This window comes from Hoplias malabaricus, chromosome 14 (genome assembly GCF_029633855.1).
Source record: "Hoplias malabaricus isolate fHopMal1 chromosome 14, fHopMal1.hap1, whole genome shotgun sequence".
Lineage (NCBI taxonomy): Eukaryota > Metazoa > Chordata > Actinopteri > Characiformes > Erythrinidae > Hoplias > Hoplias malabaricus.
In genome coordinates this window covers 14,945,410-14,968,267 of record NC_089813.1, presented here as the reverse complement: position 1 = coordinate 14,968,267, position 22,858 = coordinate 14,945,410, and the positions used below count along the sequence as shown (strand labels likewise).

General features: G+C 39.0%; 1 protein-coding gene across 4 annotated transcripts in view; it reads left to right on the top strand.

Moving 5' to 3' along the window:
• Positions 1 to 22,356, top strand: part of prickle2a (prickle homolog 2a) — an 87,120-nt gene extending 64,764 nt beyond the window's left edge. For 2 of the 4 annotated variants that reach the window (XM_066644671.1, XM_066644673.1), the window contains exons 2-8: positions 5,804 to 5,960; positions 13,417 to 13,530; positions 14,982 to 15,119; positions 15,826 to 16,029; positions 16,907 to 17,093; positions 18,152 to 19,102; positions 20,437 to 22,356. In XM_066644671.1, coding sequence (XP_066500768.1) covers positions 5,804 to 5,960; positions 13,417 to 13,530; positions 14,982 to 15,119; positions 15,826 to 16,029; positions 16,907 to 17,093; positions 18,152 to 19,102; positions 20,437 to 21,323 — 2,638 coding nt within the window. In that variant the 3' untranslated portion in view covers positions 21,324 to 22,356. Of the gene's footprint in view, positions 1 to 1,470; positions 1,583 to 5,803; positions 5,961 to 13,416; positions 13,531 to 14,981; positions 15,120 to 15,825; positions 16,030 to 16,906; positions 17,094 to 18,151; positions 19,103 to 20,436 lie in introns of those variants that run through there. The other 2 variants (XM_066644674.1, XM_066644675.1) reach the window with 2 other exon arrangements.
• The last annotated feature ends 502 nt before the right edge of the window (positions 22,357 to 22,858 follow it).

Here is a 22,858-nt window from a genome sequence, read left to right as displayed (position 1 = left end):
GTATAATAAATATATAAATGTTTCAGCATTCTGAGCCATCGTACTGAGCTTATGAACAGTGAGAAGAGCAGAGAAATGTAGCCAATGTGCCTCGTGTCGTAATTAACACAGCCCTAGAAAACACACAGAAGAAGCACTCTCCTGTTTTTATTTTATTTTATTTATTAACAAACTGCAAATATACTCCATCCAGCTCCACTGCATTTTAATACTTATATGAGGCTCTGTGGTCTTTCTGGAACTTCTTTAACTTGACACTAATGCCATCAAAGTTTGCACCGAAAAACCTATTATTCCTAGGTTCCAGCTGGGACTGAACATTTCTGATTCAGGAACCAATTTATGTTGGGGGTAACACCAAAAGGTTCCTTGTTGGTGGAAACAGGCTATTAGTGGAGCCTACATGGGTGGAACAAGGTGTTCCAGGGCTTAGGAGGGGCTTAGGCTATGGGTGTATTGGTACATGGCCGTTACCGGGGCCCAGGTGGGCTGCCTATATCAGATTTTGAGCAGCAGTAACACTCAATATATGGGACCCATAGTATATTGTATACAACCCAGACGGCCTTATATTTAACCAATCCTATTTTTGACCCCGGCAGGCATCATATGCAGGGCTAAGATCTACCACATGGAAAAAAACCTGCTGGCACACATAGGTAGGCTGCCCATATGGACCCCACATGTGTGTTGTCTGGCTAATACATCCTTGACAATAGCAGGTAACACTACTGCACTTTATGTGGGTAGAGTAGGACTCAATTTCCAGCTCAGACAACCACTACATTCTGTACAAATAAGAGACATTGGGCAAGACTCATAATACTATGATCTCCCACATCTATGGTTGTAAATGGTAGTCGCTTTTTTAAAAAGGGTGTCTGCCAAGTGTAATATGCATATCATAGAGAAACCTGGCCTGATTTTATTCTATCATCTTTCTCTTCTAAACTGCTATTGTTGCTTTTCGTCAGATGTTGTATATCTAAATGAAGGTTTCTTTTTTTGTTGTTTTTTTTTTTTAATGGCTTTGGCTTTAGAGAGGCAGCCGCACCTCCAAGAGTTAACCTATTTCAGCTGAAAGAGCCTCCTCTCACGTTGCCTTTTACATAAATAAGAGTTCTCTCTCTATCTCTCTCTTTCTCTTTTCTCTCCTCTCTCCTGTTCGCTCTCACACACACCCACACAGAAACAGTCAAATCCACTGGCAGAGAGAGAGAGAGAGAGAGAGAGAGAGAGAGAGAGAGAGAGAGGAGGATGAGGCAGGACACGTGAGAGAGAAAATCGTTTCTTTCAGCACGGCTTTTGCACCTTTCTCTCTCTCTCTCTCTCTCTCTCTCTCTCTCTCTCTCTCAGCCCTCTGGTTATTTGTGGGATGCTGATGAGAAGATGAGATCTAAAGCAGGTCTGTGTGAAGTCTTTCCTTTTGCCTTGATTCTGTGCCGTGTGTCGTAGTGAGCTTTACACTGAAATGGCAAAAAAGAGGGTTGGCATTGATCTCTATTTGGAAGTTCGTTCCTCTTTCTGCCTTGGAAATATGTCACTTCAGGCCACAGCAAAATGTGAAGTCAAATATTAGCTGGTAGGTATTGATTTCTCTCTCTCTCTCTCTCTCTCTCTCTTTTTCTCTCTCTGTCACTGTGTATCTGTGAGGATAGGAATATTGGGAATACCTCAGTGTAGTGTACATAAGGCTACGTTATACCCACATTAGCCTTTTATAGACCTACATGAACATCAGTTATGATGTATGTTGCATTTGCCAGCTTTGATGACGTCTGTAGTTAGGTGATGTCATAATACTTTGTGAGGTGTAATGCAGGCCCTGTAAAAGTGGGGAATATACTGAGGTAGTACCCCACTAACTTATTATCAACCTCATCTAAACCCTGTACTAACATGCTTTTATTGCTGGTGGCAAAAATATAAACTAAAATAAAATACAATATAAATTAAGTGAAACCAATCTTTAAAAGTTTACATCAATTAAAATAATTTTAAATTAATTTTATTTCTCTGTATTGGTTGCATTGTACAGACAAATAAAAACAAACATAAGTGCTGAAGATGATAGGACAAAAGTTTCTTGTTTTATTTTAAAAACTGAAATCACCATTAAAGTCAAATTAATTTTTTTTTAATTAAGGAACAACAGTTTTGAAAAATAATAATAATGAATGTGAGAAGTGCTTGAAATGTAATGCCCAAAAAAACCTAAAACTAATTTTGTATATATTTTTGTCTAGTTATCTTACTTCTTTCTCAATTCCAGTCAAGCTAAGCTTACAATTTTCTGCACTATGCAAGCAGACGAAGTTGCACCCAGCAAATCTAGCTGGATTATTTGCTCTTTGCTGCTCTGCTAGTATATCTCACTCTGCACAAGTTTGTATGGCCTTTATCAAGAGCTTGCAGTTTTATTTTCTGGGCTTGAGCTAAGCACAAATATTTTAAAGTGCTGTATTTGAAAAAAAAATCCTTTGGAAAGGATTTTAACCATGATTTTATGTCACAAACAATAACATAATCCTTACTGTATGTCTAAAAGGTCCTGGAAATACCTTATAATTTGCAAATTCAGCTACTTTAAGGTGCACCTAGGGGTTCTTTTGTGCCCACACAGCTTTTATGATCGCTTTCATGTGAGCCAGATATCACCATGGCAATGTCAAGTTTACACTAGTAGTTATGGAGCCATCAGCATTGGTCTGTGGAGTAGTAGAACAGTCCAAACTGCAGTAATGGAGCACTACTCGATACATTTGGGATCTGTTGGGGTGGTGGTTGTGATCTACAGCTGATCATCCAACATCAGAACCTGAACTCAGTAATTCTCACATGACTGAATGCCATCAAATCCTCACACAAGCCATGTTCCTGCAGCTATTATAAAGCCTTCCCAGAAGAGTAAAAACTATTACTGCAACAAAACTACCTAATATCTTTAATATCAGAAGAAATGTTGGCTGAGCAGATGTGCAAACACTAGTATCCAATATCCAATAACTGACCAGATTAACAAATGCTAGCTGTTATTCATTAAAATATTTGTCAGGTGACTGATTAGAAGAAGTGCACATTAATTTCTTTTGCATTTTTTTAAACTACCATTGACAGAGCACCTGTAGACTATTGACAGAAATTGAAAGAGAGCTTTGACAGCTCAATTGACAGATGCCTCTGATTGGCTTATTGCCCTGTATCAACTGGTAGGGAGGAACTAAGCCATTCTATCTACCCAGTGAGAGCAACAGGGCCAAATGTGCTCTTGTAGACTCTCTTCCATGGTTGGCTTGGACTTCACTGGGAATTCAGCTTAGGTTTAGGTGTTTATGTGGATGCCCATAGGTCTCAGCATGCCCAGAATACAATAACAAATATTCTGTTCTGTCACAGCAGGCAAACACCCAATTGGCTGGGTATTCACAATTATAGACAAAAGGACCCTGCCATCATTCTCTCCCAATTGCTTCCCAATAGGCTTCACAGGCATGCCTAGGTATGGACAGCAACATGACATAACTAGAATTTCAGCTGTAACTAAGCACAGTTAAAAGATACTTTTCCACCAGGGTCTTTCTTGACAGAGCATACCTCACTCTATTAACTGGGGGGTTTTACTTTTGTTTTTTAAACCCAAACTGCAAGTATTCTGACAAGGTGAGAATTGTTCAGTGCACTAAATTTTACTGAAAGTCAGTATGAGCTTATTACTTTTGGCTAGTCAAAGTGTCTTGTCTATTCTGTGGTATTTATGCTCGGAGTGAAGAGTGGAACACCTGCACAAATATGTCTTGAAGTTGATATGGTTTGGTATATGTATTGTTTTTACAATATACACCCTTGAATATGTGTAATGTTGGTGAATGTAGCATCCTTGGTGCTATCGCCCCCTGTGGTGAGAAAATAATGACTGCATTTGATCTAACATTCTCTGACATCAGAAAATTTGCAACTTCACCAATGTACCTTATACCATCAGCTAGTTTTCTCAGATGATATAGCTAAGAGGCTTTGGCACTAGTTACTTAAAGTCTGTTTAGTGGATGTTGAGATATTATATGGGCCATAATTCATACAAAAATTGAGGTCAAAGGAAATAACAGGATGACAATAACATTTTTAATATTAGGATAGCAACAACATTTCTAATGATATTACGTTGATGTTAGGAGCTCTGGTGGTTTGGTATGATGATGTTAATGGACTCATAGACCTTGGTGATGATAATCAGAGTTGTTGTCATATCATTTATAGTTATCATAATTATATCATAATTTAAAATGCACCATTGAACAATTTTGCCATAAGCTAAATTCCAATGGTGTGTGTAAGAGAGAATTCAGCAGGCCTTATTGTACATGACATAATGTTCTTCCACAGTAAATTTAAAAAGTAAATTTAGCAAAGCTAGCTGATTGGTTCATTTGTGCTAGAATCTGAGGCATCGCTACAGGCGTATGCACATTATTCTAAATTACCAGATAGTCATTGACTCCAAATAGGAAACTGTAGGTGCTGAGGCTAACTGAACAAGTCTCCTTTTTAAAATTACTGGCTTATGCATAATATATTTCTCAGTGTATCCCAAGAACATAGTGAAAAGAGGTTACAGTCTACAGAAACCAGATACAGTCTCCACAAATGCCTTTTTGACTAGTACATTGTATCTCACCAAAAAAGGGCACCTGAAAAAACTGTTTTTACCTGCCCTTTTCATACACAGTCTAATATACATATTTTCTAAAGTATTCCAAGAAAATGGCTGTGCTGAGCTAAAATTCCACAATCAGACACAGTCTCCTCCAGGGCCCTGTTGCTAAGACTAGCGCATTGTATCACCCCCAAGTTTGGCATGTCAGCCTTGAAGCTACAGCTAGTAATTATGCTAAAACAGTAGCAGCCCACTAGCAGTGATATGCTGGTCCTTGTACCTGATACATTGGATCATTTGAGATGAGTTTTTTTTAATTAGCACTACATTTTCTGCCCTCTTCAGTAATTGCTGCTTAATTTTTCTATTTTTTGGAGAATCACACTAGTACATAAACACACTACTCAGCTAATAGCAAGCTACTTGCATGTTAGCATTCTCTTGCTCTTAATGGTTCTTCCTCTTCCTGTGGATGGCAAACAGTAATTTAAATGCAAATTCACATTTACACTCTCCAGCCCATCCTGTCTGATTGCTGAGATCAGAACGTGTTTGATTGGCCATCAGTTTAATTCTCCACACAGTGCTATTTACTTTCCTCTCTATCAGTTAGAGGGAACTAGAGATTCCTGTCCACATGACGAATTTTAATCAGTTATCTGTCAGCTTAAGCAATGTAGATGTCCATAGATCAGTCAAGCAAGCACCAGTGACTTATCTGACTGTTTTCATGGTTTATGCACTCGAGGCAATATTATATTTTGATGTGGCTGCATGTGGTTGCTATGTGTGCGAGTGCTACATCTGCATAATCAAATCTAAACATTATTACTGGATGCCGAAATCCGTTAAAGTTGTTCTGGACTGACATTTTGACAGAAAAATACAGATAGGCAGAGATGAGTATTTATAGAGTATCATCAAATATGCACTGTGGACTTACTCAACCTTAAAAATGTTACAGTAATGAGCAATCGATTACATATTTTTGCCCATAGCATGCTCTCATTTTCTCCCTCCCAACATATTCAAAGCCTCTGTGAAAATTTAATGGGCTCTAAATGAGCAAATTGGTCACATCTGTCTGTGTTTTGTAGCTAGCATTTGTTTTTATAGGCTAGTTATTTCTGTGTCTTTCTCTGTTTTCAGTAGGGAGTGGTATGAGGCGGTGATGATGGCTCTGGACATGGAGAGGACAGTCTCTAAGCTCATGTTCGACTTCCAGAGGAACTCCACCTCAGACGATGACTCTGGCTGTGCTCTGGAGGAATATGCATGGGTGCCCCCAGGCCTCAAACCAGAACAGGTAAAGCCACCCACCAATAACTGCTCAATAAGGTGACTTTGGATGTGTTGGAATAATGTTGGAGATTCCTGAGAATCCACTGCTGAATTAAAATTTTTATTAACTTAAGAGGCAGCATGGTGGCACAGCAGGTAGTGTCACAGTCACACAGCTCCAGGGGCCTGGAGGTTGTGGGTTCAAGTCCCGCTCCAGGTGACTGTCTGTGAGGAGTTTGGTGTGTTCTCCTTGTGTCCGCGTGGGTTTCTCCCACGGTCAAAAACACATTGGTAGGTGGATTGGTGACTCAAAGTGTCCGTGTGTGTGTGTTGCCCTGTGAAGGATTCGTGCCCCCTCCAGGACGCGCCCAATGATTCTGGGTAGGCTCCAGACCCACCGCAACACTGAACTGGAAAAGCAGTTACAGACAATGAATGAATTTCTTTAAGCGACTTTTGTGTGAGACCTCTACGTTTGGAAAAAAAAGTAGTGATAAAGATGTGTGCTCATGTGTACCATGGTATGAGGAACAATGAGACGTGTGTGTCTGTGCATGTATAGAAGAGACCCTGGGAGAGGAGAGTGGCTGAACATGGCTGATTAGCTGTAGAACATTTCATGGTCAGGCAGATGGAAAGGAAAGGCTTGTGTTAAAGTGTGACCCCACACGATGTGTTCCTTCACACACCATCGCACACACACATATCACCTCACCCAGCAGTGCTGCACAACCCACATCAGCAGCTCAAATCATACACAACTGGCCCTAACCATTTAATTCTAAGTCAAAGGACATAATTTGGGCCTGTAATTTTTTTGTTACCTAATGTGTCTCCTCAATATTTTTTGTCATTATTTTAAAATAATAATCATTACTTAGTAAGCTACAGATTAGTTTATTTTACAAGGAATCATCCAAATTTATACAGTCCATCCAAGGAAGGAAGAATATACTCCACTGTTCATACATTTTTTAATAGAGCTTCATAATATGTATGTAGATGTGCAATTAAATTATTATATTAAGTTATACTGTTACTTTCTAATGTTCAGTGAGTCATATTAACATTTCTTCATAGTCCTTAGCGATCTGGGTTTTTAATGACGGCACTTGAAATAAAGTCTGCATCATGCTTCTTTTATATGGTAATAGAGATTTGGGCAAATTTCTAATCTGAGGCCAGTTGTCATGGGTTAAAGAGGACAAAGACAAAGTCTCTTAAGTTCTAACAGATGATTCAGAAGATATATATGTTTCAATGGTGCTTTACTGCAGGCTGCACAAAGGGAATATTTATCATGTAAGTGAAATGAAGACATGGTATGACTTGCATAACTGGCATTTTTAAAAGTACATTCATAATATATTCTTCTTTTCCTTGATAAAAAATCAACCATATGTTGAAAGGGAAGGTTTTTATTGTTATTATTATTTTTTAAGACCTATTTATTTCATTTGAGATAAGGATAATATGCACATGTCAGGATTATATATTTAATATACGAAAAAGGACCACTAGGCAATATACCAATACATGTATCCTCAAGGCATTCTTTTGGGTAATGACTTCACTAAAGAGCATTTTATTGCAGTATTTCTCAACCCTGGCCTTGGAGGCCTACTGCCTTAAACATTTTAGTGGTTTTCCTGCTTTAAGACACCCACTTTAACTCAGTAATGGGCTGCTGATGAGCTGATTAGCTGGTTCAAATATGTTGGGAATTGATGTTCTAAACTAATCATATAACAAAAATAACCACACATACGAATGCCATCGGATCCTCACGGCAATGTTTCAATATCTAATGTAAAGGCCTTTTATTAGAGGCTGTTAGAGCAAGAAAAAAGGGACACAATGGTCTGTTAATGTCCTTTTATTCAGATGTGCACAAACAGGAGCATGAGTCCACAAAGTTTTGGCCATTCAGCTTACCTGCTTGTTTTAGTGAGGAAGGCATGACCCCCAAAAAATCATAGTAATTTTCCCCATGGTTTTGTGATTACTGGTGATAAAGCAGTAACCTCCCTCCTAAGGGTTAAACAGATGATGAATAATGGATTCGTTTTGAAAGCCCTTCTTTTCACTGTGCTACTTATTCAGAAAATATTATTTTTTGGAACGAATGAGAGTTTAAAAGTGCTCTGAAATCAATTGACATGGTCCATAACAACCATAACGTCTAAATGCTGATTCCTCAATGTCAGTAGCAAGGAGAAGAAATTGCAGAATTTGACATCCCTGATGGTGTGTAAAACCATATTGAATATCAGTGGGCTTGCCTGAATCCAGACAGGGTTGGACTGGGAACTAAATTCATCCCAGATTTTTTTTAAATTAAGAGTATTCTAAAAAGTCATGATTTCATACATCCCAACTAGAGTTATGATGTTTTAAATTTGAGCACAGAACAGAAAATGTATAGCTAACCCTAGCTAGGTATATAGCGAGACGTAGTATATGAGCCATCTATAACTATTCCTAATGTTTAGGAATTCAGTGAAGATATATGGTGCTAAGCTTTAACTTATGGGGTTGCACTGATGCCTCTAACAAATAGAAATGTCATAGCTATTCACAGAAAATTATCTTAGCAAAATTATGTTTAATAAAGGCTCTGAACTTTAAACACACCGTTTTTGCACTGACAACAAAACAGACCACATAGTTTCATGTGTTTTCTGTGTCTTGATTAAGTCACTTATTTTTATCCTTTCAAATCCTCCATAGTCCTTATTGCTTTTTCCATTTTGTTCTCGTTGCTCCCCTTTTTCTGAGTTTTTATTATTTTTCTCCCAGTTTTATCATGGGGATTGGGTGGTGTGTGTGGCAGCATTTTCATGATCGGCCAGTGAGCACTTCAGCATTCAAATACCCATATCAGATTCTCTCTCAACGGCCCACGCACATTGCCCCATCGGGAATTGTCCCAGTCCTCCCGATGGCCAGTCGCTCCCTGATTTCAGGTAATATTGCAGAGCTCTGCACCAGAACAGCAGGGATGATGCAGCAAACATTTATCCTTGGACGGCACATTTCCATGGACTTCTTTAATCTGCTGGCACAGCTTGAATAATTTCAGTAGAAAAGCAAGAAACAAAACAGAATGCTCAGGGGAAGCAATGCATGAGCTTGAGGTCACTACACTCAGTGCCAATCCAAAGGCTCCAGGGTTATTTAAACTGCAGTATCTGGAGTGATTGAGTTGGAGTGATATTTCAGATCACCTGTCCATTGCTCTTCTCTTGATTGAGCAGGTATCTAGAATCATTTGGTCATTTATTGTAGTTTTATAGTATTTTTAAACTTGTTTACATTTCAAACAACAACATGCCTTTCCAGCATCCAATTCATGAGGAGCCGTCCAATTTACAGGCCCTGGAAAATAGCACATTTTGTTTCTGCTATCAAGGACCCATTTTGGTGTCCATTAGAGGGCTTACTCTGTGTTGCTATTTACAGTTCCCCTGTGGCCTTTTTTAATAGAAGAAAACAAGTATAAATTGTTGTTAGCAGCGTGGAAGCGCAGTACTAATATCATTAATAACTAAGATGAGTGCTGGGCATAGTGTGGAGCCGTGTGGGAGCCATTTCAAAACTACTGTACGCAGAGTTTTATACAAGAAATAGGAAAACATTTACACAATTGTGTTGTCAAGAGTAAACAAGAGAACACACACACACACACACACACTTCATAAAGTAAAACTGTCACGCACTCAAAACCAGAAAGATTAATTAGCCGTTTTTAGACAAATACACACAGAGTAGCCCTTTGTCAAATTAGGGGGTTTATTTATTTGTTTGTTTATTTTTGGTATGTTTTTTTATTATTATTATTAATATTATTATTAATTATTATTATTATTATTATCATTATTATTATATTCCAAGAGAAAATAAGTGAACACAGCCTCTGCAAATATACACTGCTGCAGACTTTTATGCACAACCATTATTCACCTGTTGATTTTAAAATATCTAGCGTGTAGGAAGCAGAAGTGTGGCAGTTTATTTTTGTCGCACTCAGCAAATTGTTCAATAAAATGCAAAAAAAAACATGTTTGTGCTCTGTATAACATTTCTATCTACAAAATCATCATGTAATATGATCAGGGCTGTCCGAACTGTGGACACACCCTTTTGCCGAAAGCAGTTGCTTTATACGGACTCGGTCCATTTTCAGAGTACCAGATGCCTTATGAGGTTAAATTCCCAGACGTCTTGTCTTTGTCTTACTTCTGTCTCACTCATGTGCCTTTCCTGTCCCTGATTAAAAACTGTCATCCATAGAGAGATCGCTAATCAGTGGAGTCACATAGTTATCAGCTAATGTTGCAGCCAGTCCAAACCAATTACCTCCCTCACCCAGTGAATAAACTGGGCCTTGGTTGCCTGGATACGGCTAGTCCTCAGCCGACAACCCACCGGTACAGAGCTAAGAACGAGTTATGAGCTTCTCTAGAAATAAAGCCAGAGACCAGAGCCTGATACAGTGTTTGCACACACTCGAGCAGGAAATGAGTCCTATCAAGAACAATCATCCTGCCATTGGTTTAAGGCACATGCTGCATCTGTGCGACTCTCAGGGAGGAAATGTCTCAGAAACAAAGGTGCGTTAGATAACGGCAAGCAGAATGATGAGAGCGGAAACTGTTTGTGTTGTCTTCTCTCTGAAATATGACACCTAATTGATTTCAACATCCTTTTTTAATGTGAGCAATGAGGAAGATGCTACATTGCAGCCAGTATATTGTGGTCTTTCCAGGAAATAAGATATTAGTGCTTCATGGACTAAAATAAACGTGTGCTCGTTGCATTTGAATCTTGCCTCATCCTGTATTCATGCGCCACAGCTTTAATGTACAATCAGTTCCTGCTGAGATAACAGTGATTTTCTCGCCCCCTCCCTCTGACAACTATAGAAATCGCTCTGGCCTTTTCACAGAGCGAGCGCTGAGACACGTGCCTCCACTGTCTGCCTCCAGCTTGTGCGATCATTTTTTAATATCCAGCCTACCAAGCTTTCTGCAGAATCTTTAAGCACCCTGGGATTCTATCAGGGCACAAATGGGCCCAGTGCAACTGACCTTCGACAACATACTGTGTACTGAGAGTCAGCTCCATTGTCTAAAGCTCATTTGATGTGTGTTTAAAGCAGCATCCTAAAGTGTAAAGTGAAAAACATGACAAACAAGTAGCAGCATTTGCATTTACTTGATTAACTTGCTTAATTTATTTGCTTAACTAATTTCCATTAATTTTCATTTGTTATGATAAAATATCGCATCATTTTGGGGAATTGTTGAAATGTGCTTGTTTAGTTACAAAGTGCAGCTAATGTAGTTAAGCCATGACCTTGGCTGATCTGTACAAAAATACATTGCAGCGATCCTGAAGAGGGCCTTAGGGAATTGTTTTTGTTATTCCTTTGGCGTGTGTGTGTAAGGACCGTACCCAAACTAAGCTTGTGAAATGGCAGGTGAGAATGTTGGGGCACTGAAGAAAGCACTTAAAGAATAGGAAGTGATGGGGTGGTGGGATGCAAAGCATTTTATTTATTGGGTGAGGAATTTATAGGATGAAGAATTTTATACATATGGTCTTTTGGCCAATCTTAAAGACACTCTGGTGAAAAAAGTCATGAAGGATATAAACAACCAACACCATGGCTGAATATTTCTACATTGAAACTGCACCATTCCAAACAGTCTCAATCCTGTGTGATATACAGAGTGACTTTCCAGTAGTAGGCAAGTGGTGGAGCTGGAGATCTGTGCACTGAATTAACATAACAGATAGTAATGAAGCCAATTTTAAAGCATTGGTGGATTTTTTTTTCTTGGAAATTGCTAAATATATTATTTTGATGAAGGAACTATTTGATGACAGTATTGGGACTTTTAGGTCATTCATTCATTTTCTGTAACTAGTCCATATTTAGTTGCTTTAGTGAGAAATATGTAATTTGTAAAAAAAAAAAAAAAAAATATATATATATATATATATTATATATTCTTTTTTTTTTAGCTTTTTTTTGTGTAGCAGTGTGAAAACCGTATAGTTTACAGTGCAAAAAAAATATGTACCTTACAATTTCTCACATCAGAAAAATGCTGTGTGAATTATATTTAGCTCATATTTTAATCAGTTTTAATAGATGACATGTTTATACATGTCATTATGTGTCAGAAATTGCAGTCTGTTTGACATACATTGAAGTAATGAAATGGAATTTTGAGGATATGTGTGATGCAGTTAGCATTATGCTAATTGTTGGTGTATTTTACAGTCATAGACTTGTAGCCCAGCTTGTTGCTAAAGAACCCTACAAGTGTCAGACAGGAACAGTCTTGGCTGATTTACTGCTTTTGCTATGAGATGAATAGAGTATGTTTTATATTTTGTAAGAACATTAAGTCCTTATTTAATCAGATCAAACACTCTCACACTCAATGAAGTGTCTGTGGGAGTTAGTGAGATAGCAAGAGGATGCTAGATTTTGATTATACATGCTAAATATTTTTAGACCCCTCATCTCATACTTCAGCTAGCTCAGCAATTTGTTTCTTGACCCAAAGTAAAAGGCCTTATCACCTCTCAAAAAAAAAAAAAAAAAGGGAAAGAAAGGAGCTCCAAATTACACTGATTCATGCGGTAAGTGTGGACCTGTGCGCTCTCAGAGGGTGTGACAACTTGATTGCGCTGACAACTTGATTGCACATCTCTGGCATAATGATGCTGAGGCCTTCTGAACAAGGACAAGGTTGAAACGGCCCTAGACAGCTGTAAAACTGTAAAGAAAGGAAATGTGTGTGTGTGTGTTGGTTGGGTAGTAATGCGAAGAGCAGTATGAATTCATCATGAACGTTGTCCTTGGACTTGTGCTTTCTTCGCTCCCTGGTTTTGTTTGAGTGAAATGTGACTGCTGAGACACATGAAATGTCTTGGCAAGGAACACAGCCATCCATTCTAGCCTGACTTTAAACAATGTGGTACTCTGTTTTGTTTATCTGAAAATACAGTCTTTTTTCAACACAAGATGAACAAATGCCGTGTTCAGTGTATTGTGTTAGAGCTTGCGTTTCAGTCATAAATCAAGGACTATTAATATTATAGTGATTATCAGATTTTGTAATGTAGACAACATATGATGATGATGATGATGATGATTATTGTTATTATTTAAATATTTATTTTATTTATTTACATTTTTGATAGCTTAAATGGCCTATAATAAGGAAGTGTGGATTTTTTTTTTTTAAACCGTATGGCCAAATGCACCCAAATGCTGGGGTGTTTATACCTTCCACCAGTCATGTTAATTTGGATATCAGTCAAGAGGCAAGAACACAATAACAAAATAATGTATTTTTACCAGTGTCCTGACCACTGGAGTGGTCCCTGGAGACCATTGTTTTCTTCTGTTCTAATATCTGTTTGACCCCTGTATATGTGTGTGTTTGTGTTTTAAAATACAGGTTCACCAGTATTATAGCTTTCTGCCTGAAGATAAGGTGCCCTATGTTAACAGCATTGGCGAGAAACATCGCATTAAACAACTCCTGCACCAGCTGCCCCCTCATGACAACGAGGTTAGCAAAGAATGGCTGTTTTTGTGTGGCTTTGTCTGTGTTAGCATTAAACCTGACAACCTATATACAGCAGTGGCAGAAGGTCTACACCAAAACAAATGTAACACACTTCACTTTCCTTTAATGGCTTTCTATCCCAGGTGTTGTGAACTAATCTTGACAGACAATAAAAAATGTATGGAACTCTAATGTGTGAATGAGATAAACCAACCCCAGGTGTCAACACACTTAAAAAATCCATTTATTTATGTAAGGATTTTCCATCATCTCACACCAACAACTTCTATTTTGAAACACGTGGTGTATATATAGCAGGTCTCCAAGGGGTTTGGGGTTCAAGGCCTGTCTACAGTGGAGTAATGCTGGTGTGAGTTTCCCTATTTGCAGTTTTAAATTGAAATGGTGGGCGAAGACACTTTTGTAAAGCGTGCTAACAGGTTACACGTTCTTCAGGGTATTGTTCATTTCCTCTGCATGTTACTACATGCAACAGTTAATCCATAATACATACAGTGGCCCAGAGAGTCCAAACAGAGCAGAATTTAGGACAAAAACTATACATTAAGCAAATAAAAAATAAAAATAAAATCATCAATAATCGGCATAAGAGTAGAAAAACTAAGCCAAGACCACATCAGTATTAAACTAGAGAACACACAAACACACTCACACACACACACACATACACACACACACACACACAGAAAAGAAGGGAAAAAAGGGTGGAAAAAATTTGACCACATTTACTCACAAGCACAAAAGAGAATATGACAATAATAGGTAAACACACACACAAAAAAGACGGGAACTCAACTAGATTAAGTGGGAACATAAAAAATGAAAGCACTGCAGCTTTAACAGGGAGCACAACATCACTATAAAAATCCCTTAGTAATTTCTGTTCTACCTTAATGTTGTTGTGCTCTCTTGTGCTCTTTTGTTTGCTTCTAAATATTGTTGTGTACTTCCTGGGCCACCGAATAAAAAAGCTATTGTAAAAACACAATGAAGAAATTGATAGGTCTAAAATAAACACATTTATAACTTGAGCATGAAATGTTTGAAATCACTGTTTTCAAAAATAGAGGTCCAGGTTTGTTGCACAAAACATATGCAACAAATATGTAATATGCTAGTCTAGTGCATCTGTACTGTTATATTACAGATATTAAACTGTTACAGATATTAAAAATGGACTGGACCAGAATGAAAAACAGAGTTGGAGAAAGCTGTGCAAAATAGATGAAATAAAATGAATATCCTATTATTTGGTCCTCAAAATATTCCCCAGGAACCTCTAAACAATCCACATTTTTACTCACACTGAACTCACATGAGAATAGAGGGAAATAGTGAACTGCATTGCATTATTATTGTGTGTAATATGACATCACAATGAGAACCTGTCCATAAAAGCCCTGTTTAGAGGATAATGATGATGATGTCCACAGGTGAGATACTGTAACTCATTGGATGAAGAGGAAAAGAGAGAGCTAAAGATCTTCAGTAATCAGAGAAAGAGAGACAACCTGGGCAGAGGAACTGTCCGCCCCCTTCCCCTGACTATAACTGGAGCTGTTTGTGAGCAGGTAAAACCTAATAATTTATTAATTTCCAAGTTTTTTTTTTTTTTTTTTTTTTTGGAAAACTGCTGCTAATACAACACCATTGGACAGCTCAGCGCGCTTGATTTATAAAATTAAATCATTAACATATTTGTTAAAAAAATATAATAATTTATGCCAGTGTTTGCTGCTGTAATTGTAGTAATAAAAATGTAATAAATGTAGTAATAAAAATATAAAATATCTTGCTTCTTTGAGACCTCAGTATTTTTTCATTTTCTCCAGCCACTTAGACAATATAATGTTATTTAAAAAAATAAAAAGGCAGCCCTATGCAGTTGCTCGTAAAACATGGATTCAGCTCTGTAGTTAGCTGTCTAAGTCCAAAAATGATGTGGGGGCACTTAAAAGAATGTCTGATTTAATTATAACTCTTGCTTCTTTAGTCAAGGGTTAAGAAGGAGATTTGAAAAAAAATTGCCATATATAATGTACAAAAGAGTGCTGAATAGACTGTGGGGGTGTGCATGGAGGTGGGGTGGGGAGGGTTTGACTTTTAAATGCTTCTACATTTATGGCATTTAGCTGATGCTTTTATCCATGGTGACTTTCAAAAGTGCTTTGTTGTTGTCGAGTATGTACCTTACTCAGTACAACTAGGTTAGAGTAGGGAGATACAAGGTTTTGTTCCATCCGTGATAAAACATGTGGTAATCTATCTGTTTGACAGTGTGGAGGGCAAATAAATGGTGGGGATATTGCAGTGTTTGCCTCACGAATGGGTCATGGACTCTGCTGGCATCCTCACTGCTTCGTCTGCTGCGTGTGTGCTGAGCTGCTGGTGGATCTCATCTATTTCCATCAGGACGGCAAAATCTACTGCGGTCGACACCATGCAGAGCGCCTCAAACCTCGCTGCTCTGCGTGTGATGAGGTCTGTACCAGAATGTCAGTTTATAGCCAAAAAACGGTTCCACAGAACTACAGTACTAATCCTAAACTGAATCTTTGCTACAAAAGGTTCTTTGAAGACCATAGAAGAACCATTTTTGGTTCCATAAAGAAACATTTTTGCTAATACCTTTAAATTGGTAAAGAACCTTAAGATTGGGTGATGGGTTTTTAAACCTTTAACAGGTTCTTCACACATATGTACACCTAACAAACATGGATTATAGAAAGTATATGGAACCAAAAGTGGTTCCTCTATGGCATCGCTTAAAGAACCCTGTAGCACCTTTATTTGTAAGAGTGGGTAATATCGCAACTTGACTCCTCTCTTCCCACTGCCTCTAACTTAAAAGGAGCAGTCAGTTGTGTTTACCACCAAAAAAATATGATTAAAGATTATGGTTAACATTAAAGATTTTCTTTAAAGTTGTATTCACACAATGAAAAATCAAACCGCTTTATAGTGTATGCTCCATATATTGGGTCCCTTACATAGGAGCCACCATGATCAAAATTGGTTTAGTACAAAATCTCCTAAACATCCACATCACTAGGTGTAAAAATAAAGCCTGTTTCATTACATGAAATGGGATTATTGGAGAAAAACACTGATTGCTCCATAAACTGGGATTAAAAACCCTTTCTATTTGTTTGACTCTGAGATTTGGAATTGTCTAGAATTAACAGAAAACCTGTTAATCCCATAGAATTTGAATCCATGTTCTCATTTTCTGTTCTTCAAAGCCTTTCACCAATAAACAGCACTCATCTCTTAAGTCTCAGTCTGCTGCTATAGCCATATCTTAACTCTCACTGTCTTCCCGTTCCTTTCTCTTACTCTTCTCCTACGCCGTCTGTAGATTATCTTTGCTGATGAGTGCACGGAGGCAGAGGGGAGGCACTGGCACATGAGGCATTTCTGCTGTTATGAATGTGAGGCACCGCTTGGTGGACAGCGCTACATTATGCGTGAGGGACGACCTCACTGCTGCAACTGTTTTGAGTCACTCTATGCCGAGTACTGTGACGCATGTGGAGAACATATAGGTACATTATATCTGCATAGATGTTGTCTGTTGTTGTTGATTTCAGTCAGCTCCTTTAAATGGCTTATGAGTCATTTTAACCATTGAGGAAAAAAAAATATCATCAACATCTTCTCTGCCACTTAATCCATTAATCCATTTCAGCATCTCAGTGTCGCACATATATATATATTTGGTATTTTTTAAATAAAAATAGCACTATACATATATATATATATATATATATATATATATATATATATATATATATATATATATGTATGTATATCCTTCATGTATATTTATAAAAAATACCAAATTTATTGCAAAGATAAACTGTGTTTTCCATAGTTTGTCAGATTTATAGCCATTTTCTGAACAATATCTTTGCATTTCCCTTGCATTCATTTAGATCTCTCTAAAGAACAATCAAAAACAACTTGGCCATTCCATTGTGATGTTGTTATTTGTCTCCATTGAGCACTCAGCCTTGATCATTCGTTAAATGTTTGAGTGTTGTTTTCAGTGGAAAAGGAGCTGGAGTTCAGCTGTCAGTTGTCTGAAACATATCTGAGTTATTGAGTGCATTTGATAAGCAGCACTGACACGACCATAAAAGACTGCTGCTGGCAAAGTAACTACAGGCACAATATGTGACTTATTGTATTTAGACATATTACAGTAATTTGAGAGTTAGTGCATGTTAAGGGTTTTTTCTACACAAACATAACTTCTGTTTCACAAAATGTGAGGTGTTAAAACATGATGAAAAAACACGACAATAAGCTGCTATCATTCTTTAGCCTTCTGGAATTTCTATCCATGACATCCAAAATGAAGAAGAACAAAGAATGAACAGATCAGCATTGAATTAAAATTCATTGGCAAATATGAATAATCGAGTCTGAATGAGGTGAAAGATAAAGAATTATATTGTTATTAATGTAATGCCAAATGTTTTTCCCTCCACGTTTTTTAATTATGGATAAATTGGTATGTTTTTTTTTTTACTACAAATTCAATACCTTACTAAGTGGACATGTGCCTCTGACAAAAACTGACATGTATCTCCATCCTCAGGCATAGACCAAGGCCAGATGGCTTATGAGGGTCAACACTGGCATGCCACCGAAGAATGTTTCTGCTGCGCTCGCTGCCGGCAGTCTCTGCTGGGCCGCCCCTTTCTGCCCAAGCAAGGCCTGATTTATTGCTCCCGCCTCTGCAGCCAGGGGGAGGAGCCTGACCTGTCAGACTCCTCTGATTCTGCCTTCCAGAGCGCCCGCTCTCGCCAGTCACGCCGCAGTGCTCGAATTGGCAAGCAGGGGGCCAAGAACAAGGCAGAAGGGGGACGGCAGCAATCGACCAGTTCTGCGTCAGCTACCGGTGAACGTCTTTCAGCAGAGGCAGACTCCCTTACTGTGCAGATGGACTTGCTGAGCGTGTCCAGTCCTGCGCCCAGCCGCACACCCAACCGCACGCCAACGCGAACCCCAAGTAGGACCCCAAGTCGCTCTCCAAGCTTGAACCGCAAACAGTCCGTCTGGATGAGCAGGGATGAACCATACTCCTATGAGTCCAGTCAAAGAGATCCCTCCCCTTCCCCAAATGCCCACCAACTGAGGACCCAGTGCAGCATCCGGAGTGCTTATCCACCTTCTCCTAGCCAGCCACCGAAGGTTGTGAGCCCTCCTGAGTCTTGGCACAAAGAACAACAAGGGAGTAACCCCAAAAAGCCCCCGGTTATGGCTGCCCTAAGGGGGCACTCCTTCAACGAGAACTGGATGCATCATGGGCAAGACTCAGAGTTCCATCCTCCCAAACTCAAGACCCAGATGAGTTTCAATGAAGTATCCAGCCGCGGAGCTGGGTTCTTAGACAAGCGAAGTGTAAGTGTGCAAGGGTTCCCCAGAGACGTGCGCCCCCCACTTCTGAGGAGCAGGCACCACATTGGTCCCAGTTTTGGAGAACTGACTCCACTAGAGCAGACACCTCGAGGATCTGCAGACTCCCTGGCCCTTTCCTATGCTACAGGTATAAACTCTCAAGTGCTTTCTTAGCATTTGATCTCAACATATACACTAGGGTGAATTTTATTTATTAATTTTACCCCTACCTCTTGTTTTCAAATGTTATCTGGCCTCTTGAAACTGAGATACAATTTAAAATCTTCCCCTACATAATGGGTCAACCCTTCAAGAGCCTGATACATCATCAGAACACACAAAAAAAGCAGAGCTTCAGTGGTGATCTGCTCAGTTTATAGTGATATCAGAGAACAGCTGGACTTTAACATAGTTAAATTTAGTGCATCATATACCTTCAATAACTTTTGACAATTCTATATTATCACCCAATCCTTAGTTATATGAAGCTCAATTAAGCTGCTGCTTCTGTGCTTTTTGTTAAAATCTTCCAGTTCCACATTAAAAGCAGGTACCAGAATGTAATTATTTAACATGGAACTGGAAATTCAGAGACATCAGCAAACTACTAGCAATGTTTTATTATGTTTTTGTTATGAAATAAAGTGACATGATGCATTGAAACTACATTAAACTAAGATAATACACTGGTTATCATAGTTTTAAAGGACAAAATACTGACGTTTGTGGCTTTCTTTGGTCACTTGTCCAACCATCTAGCTGGTGTTTCACAAGGTGGTCATAGATATTCGTTTGAAGTGTACCTTGCCCCTGCCACTTATTCCTACCCCTCTATTTTTCCTAGGGGTAGGGGGCTCTCCATTCTTGTTGGTAAAGAGGGTTAGGGCAAAGGGTTAAGTCTATATAGCTCTTGAAACTGAGATTTTCAGAGACACACTCCAATTGGAATGCTATTAATGCCTTGTGAATCACCAGCAAGATGGCTGTGCAAGCGACGAAAGAAACCCACGAATGTCAGTATTTTCATCTTTAAAAACTATGATAACCAGTGTATTACCTTATTTTAAAGTAGTTTTCATGTATTATGGCCCTTTACTTCATAACAAGCGTAAAACAATCTCTACAATCTCTAGTAGAGCGCTGTTGTGTCTGTAATTCCTAATAAATATTGAGTTCCATCTTAAATGGTAAAGCAAATTCATTCTGGCCTCTCACTCTACTACAACATTTAAGGTGGAACTGGAAGATTTGAACAAAAAGCTGACGAATGAGAAACTGAATTCAGCTTATATTACAAAAGAGTTAGCTCTTGAAGGGTTGTCCTTAGGGAAGTTAGTTTCAAGGGGCAAGCTAACACTCGAAAAACAACGGATAAGTTAAAAAACAGAAAATGGGATTCACCCTACTCCTGGTAATTAGTTTTCATAACAGAGGAGAATATTTATAACAATTCCTGATTTTGCTGAATTTGTTTCTATACAGGAAACTCACTGGATGGGACAACAAGGCGCCAGGAGCATCTTTCCCGCTTCTCAATGCCTGACCTGAGCAAGGACTCCGGTGTGAATGTATCTGAGAAGAGCGCCATGGGAACCCTGAACTCCTCCATGCAGTTCCGCAGCACCGAATCCTTGACGTCAGCCCCAAGACCTCTTGCTGATCTGGGCATGCCTGTCCGACTGAGATACCCTCCCCCACTCTACTGGGACTCACCAAGGGGCCTAAGCTTTGATGAACAAGCCAAGGGGCGAATGGGCCATGCCGGAAGCATGGGCAATGTCCACGTGGTGACTCCACGCCCAAGACGAGCTAACACACAAGACTCTCCACGACAACAGCGGCCGAGGCAACACCACCATCGCAAAAGCCACAAGGGACACAAAGGCCACCATCGTTCCCGTCGCTCTCGCTCTGACAATGCCCTTCACCTGGCTGCAGAGAACCAGAACTACCCTAGTGACCCTGTTCAGAGGTTCCGGGATGACTTTCAGCGGTTCCCTTCATCAAGGATGTCACGGGACCCTTTTGGCGGAAATTACACGTACAGGCAACAGTTTTTCAGGCCTTGTCCTCGGACCACCTCCGACCTGACCTTGCAGGATCCTGGAGGTCCAAGACTAGGCCAGTTCCTCGGCAGGTATGGAGACTTGGCAGAGGATGAAGATCACTTTTGCTCCACTTGCTCCTCTTCATCAGAGGCATCAGATGATGAAGGTTACTTTATGGGAGAACCCATTCCTCGGCCAGTGCAGGTGCGTTATCTCGACAACGAGGATTTGCGGCAGCGTTACAGCCCCACTATGATGGGCGGTCACTCCCAGCTACACACACGTAAACGCCGGAAGAGTAAGAACTGCATCATCTCATAATAGAGATTGATTGTACGTATGCGTGTCGGCCTGTCTGTGTGTCTGAATGTGTGTGTGTCCTTATTCTAATAACTTACTGAATGGATTGTAAACTTATTTACGCATGATCAAATTATAACCAAGACAACTTGATCATGTCTCCTGGACCTTATCTCCTCTGTTTACTGTGACAGAAGATGGCACAAAGATTTAATGTATGAACAATTACCTATTTGAATATTACATTAAATATTGTATATTTGACGACACTTAAGTTCACTTGTAGAGGCGTGCAATAAGAATGTGCAATGTACTTTTGGTTTGACTGGAAAACGGGAAGGAGGCTCAGCCTGCACTGAACTGTTCCGACACAAGAACTGATATTGGTGAGGTTACCATAACTGGCTTTTCATTATTGTATTCTAATCTTTATTCAGAATTGTCTTAACTTAAAGTCATTTGTGTTACTGTATATGTAAAAGACTGAGAGTGCGGTAGCACAGCCTTTATGGCTCGATCTGTCAATGCTGAATGTGGAGTCAGATACTGAAGACTGAGGGGACTTGGCTTTAAGTGCAAATCTTATCTTACCCCAGCTTCAACGCCCTTTCTATTTTCTCTCTTTAACTCTGTCTTTCTTCTCATCTTTTAGCAACCCAGGTCTAATAACTATAAATAGCATATATACTACTTACCGTTTCCATTGTTCTAATTGCTTGCACCCTGTCTTATCAATGACACTTTAAGATCACTTACATTCGCTTTTGAGCATAGCAATGTTTGGTATAGTCCTGTTTTAAATGCAATATACTTTCTTTTCCAAAGTCCTCATTTTAATAATGCTATCTTTAACTTATATGTATGTACAGTGATTTTAAAAGGTAATATAAGTTATGGCTGTAGTATTGTAAATGTTCTGTAAATATAGTCTTAAATATTTCTATATTTTGTAACTTCAGATGCATTATTTGTATCATATTGTAGAGTGTAGAAACCCGAGCTGACTGCATGTATCCCCGGTTCTTGTCTTGTATCTGAATTAAATAACATTTCAATGATCAATATCCATCAGCCTGCTTTTTTTACACAAACATGTGGGTTATGACTTTTGAGAATTTAAGTTTGAATGTTGATATTTAGTTGGCTGTAATTGTCTTTAAAACATAAGTGGCTATTGGAAGCAATATCTCATAGTGTCTTCTTTTAATTACATGATTAAAGCAGATAATGTGTAAAAAATGCACCATAAAGTTATCCCTATTATATATATATGGCAGTAATAAACTGCTAAACTGCTGATTACTTGATAAAAGAAGTTTCAGATTCAACATTTTGTCTTGAAGCTTCCTGAGAATACGACTGTTTCACTGGATGGAATTATCTGGAATAATGACTTTGACGAGTGTGGGGGTGGTTCAAAGTCCAACAAGCTGAAATGTGCACAGGACAACCAGAAGAGAGGGTGTGTCCATGTGCATGAACTCACAAGTGGGTAATTGGCTGTGGGTGACTGGGTGGGCCTTGGTCCCGTTTTTCTTTTTTTCAGGCAAAAGTTC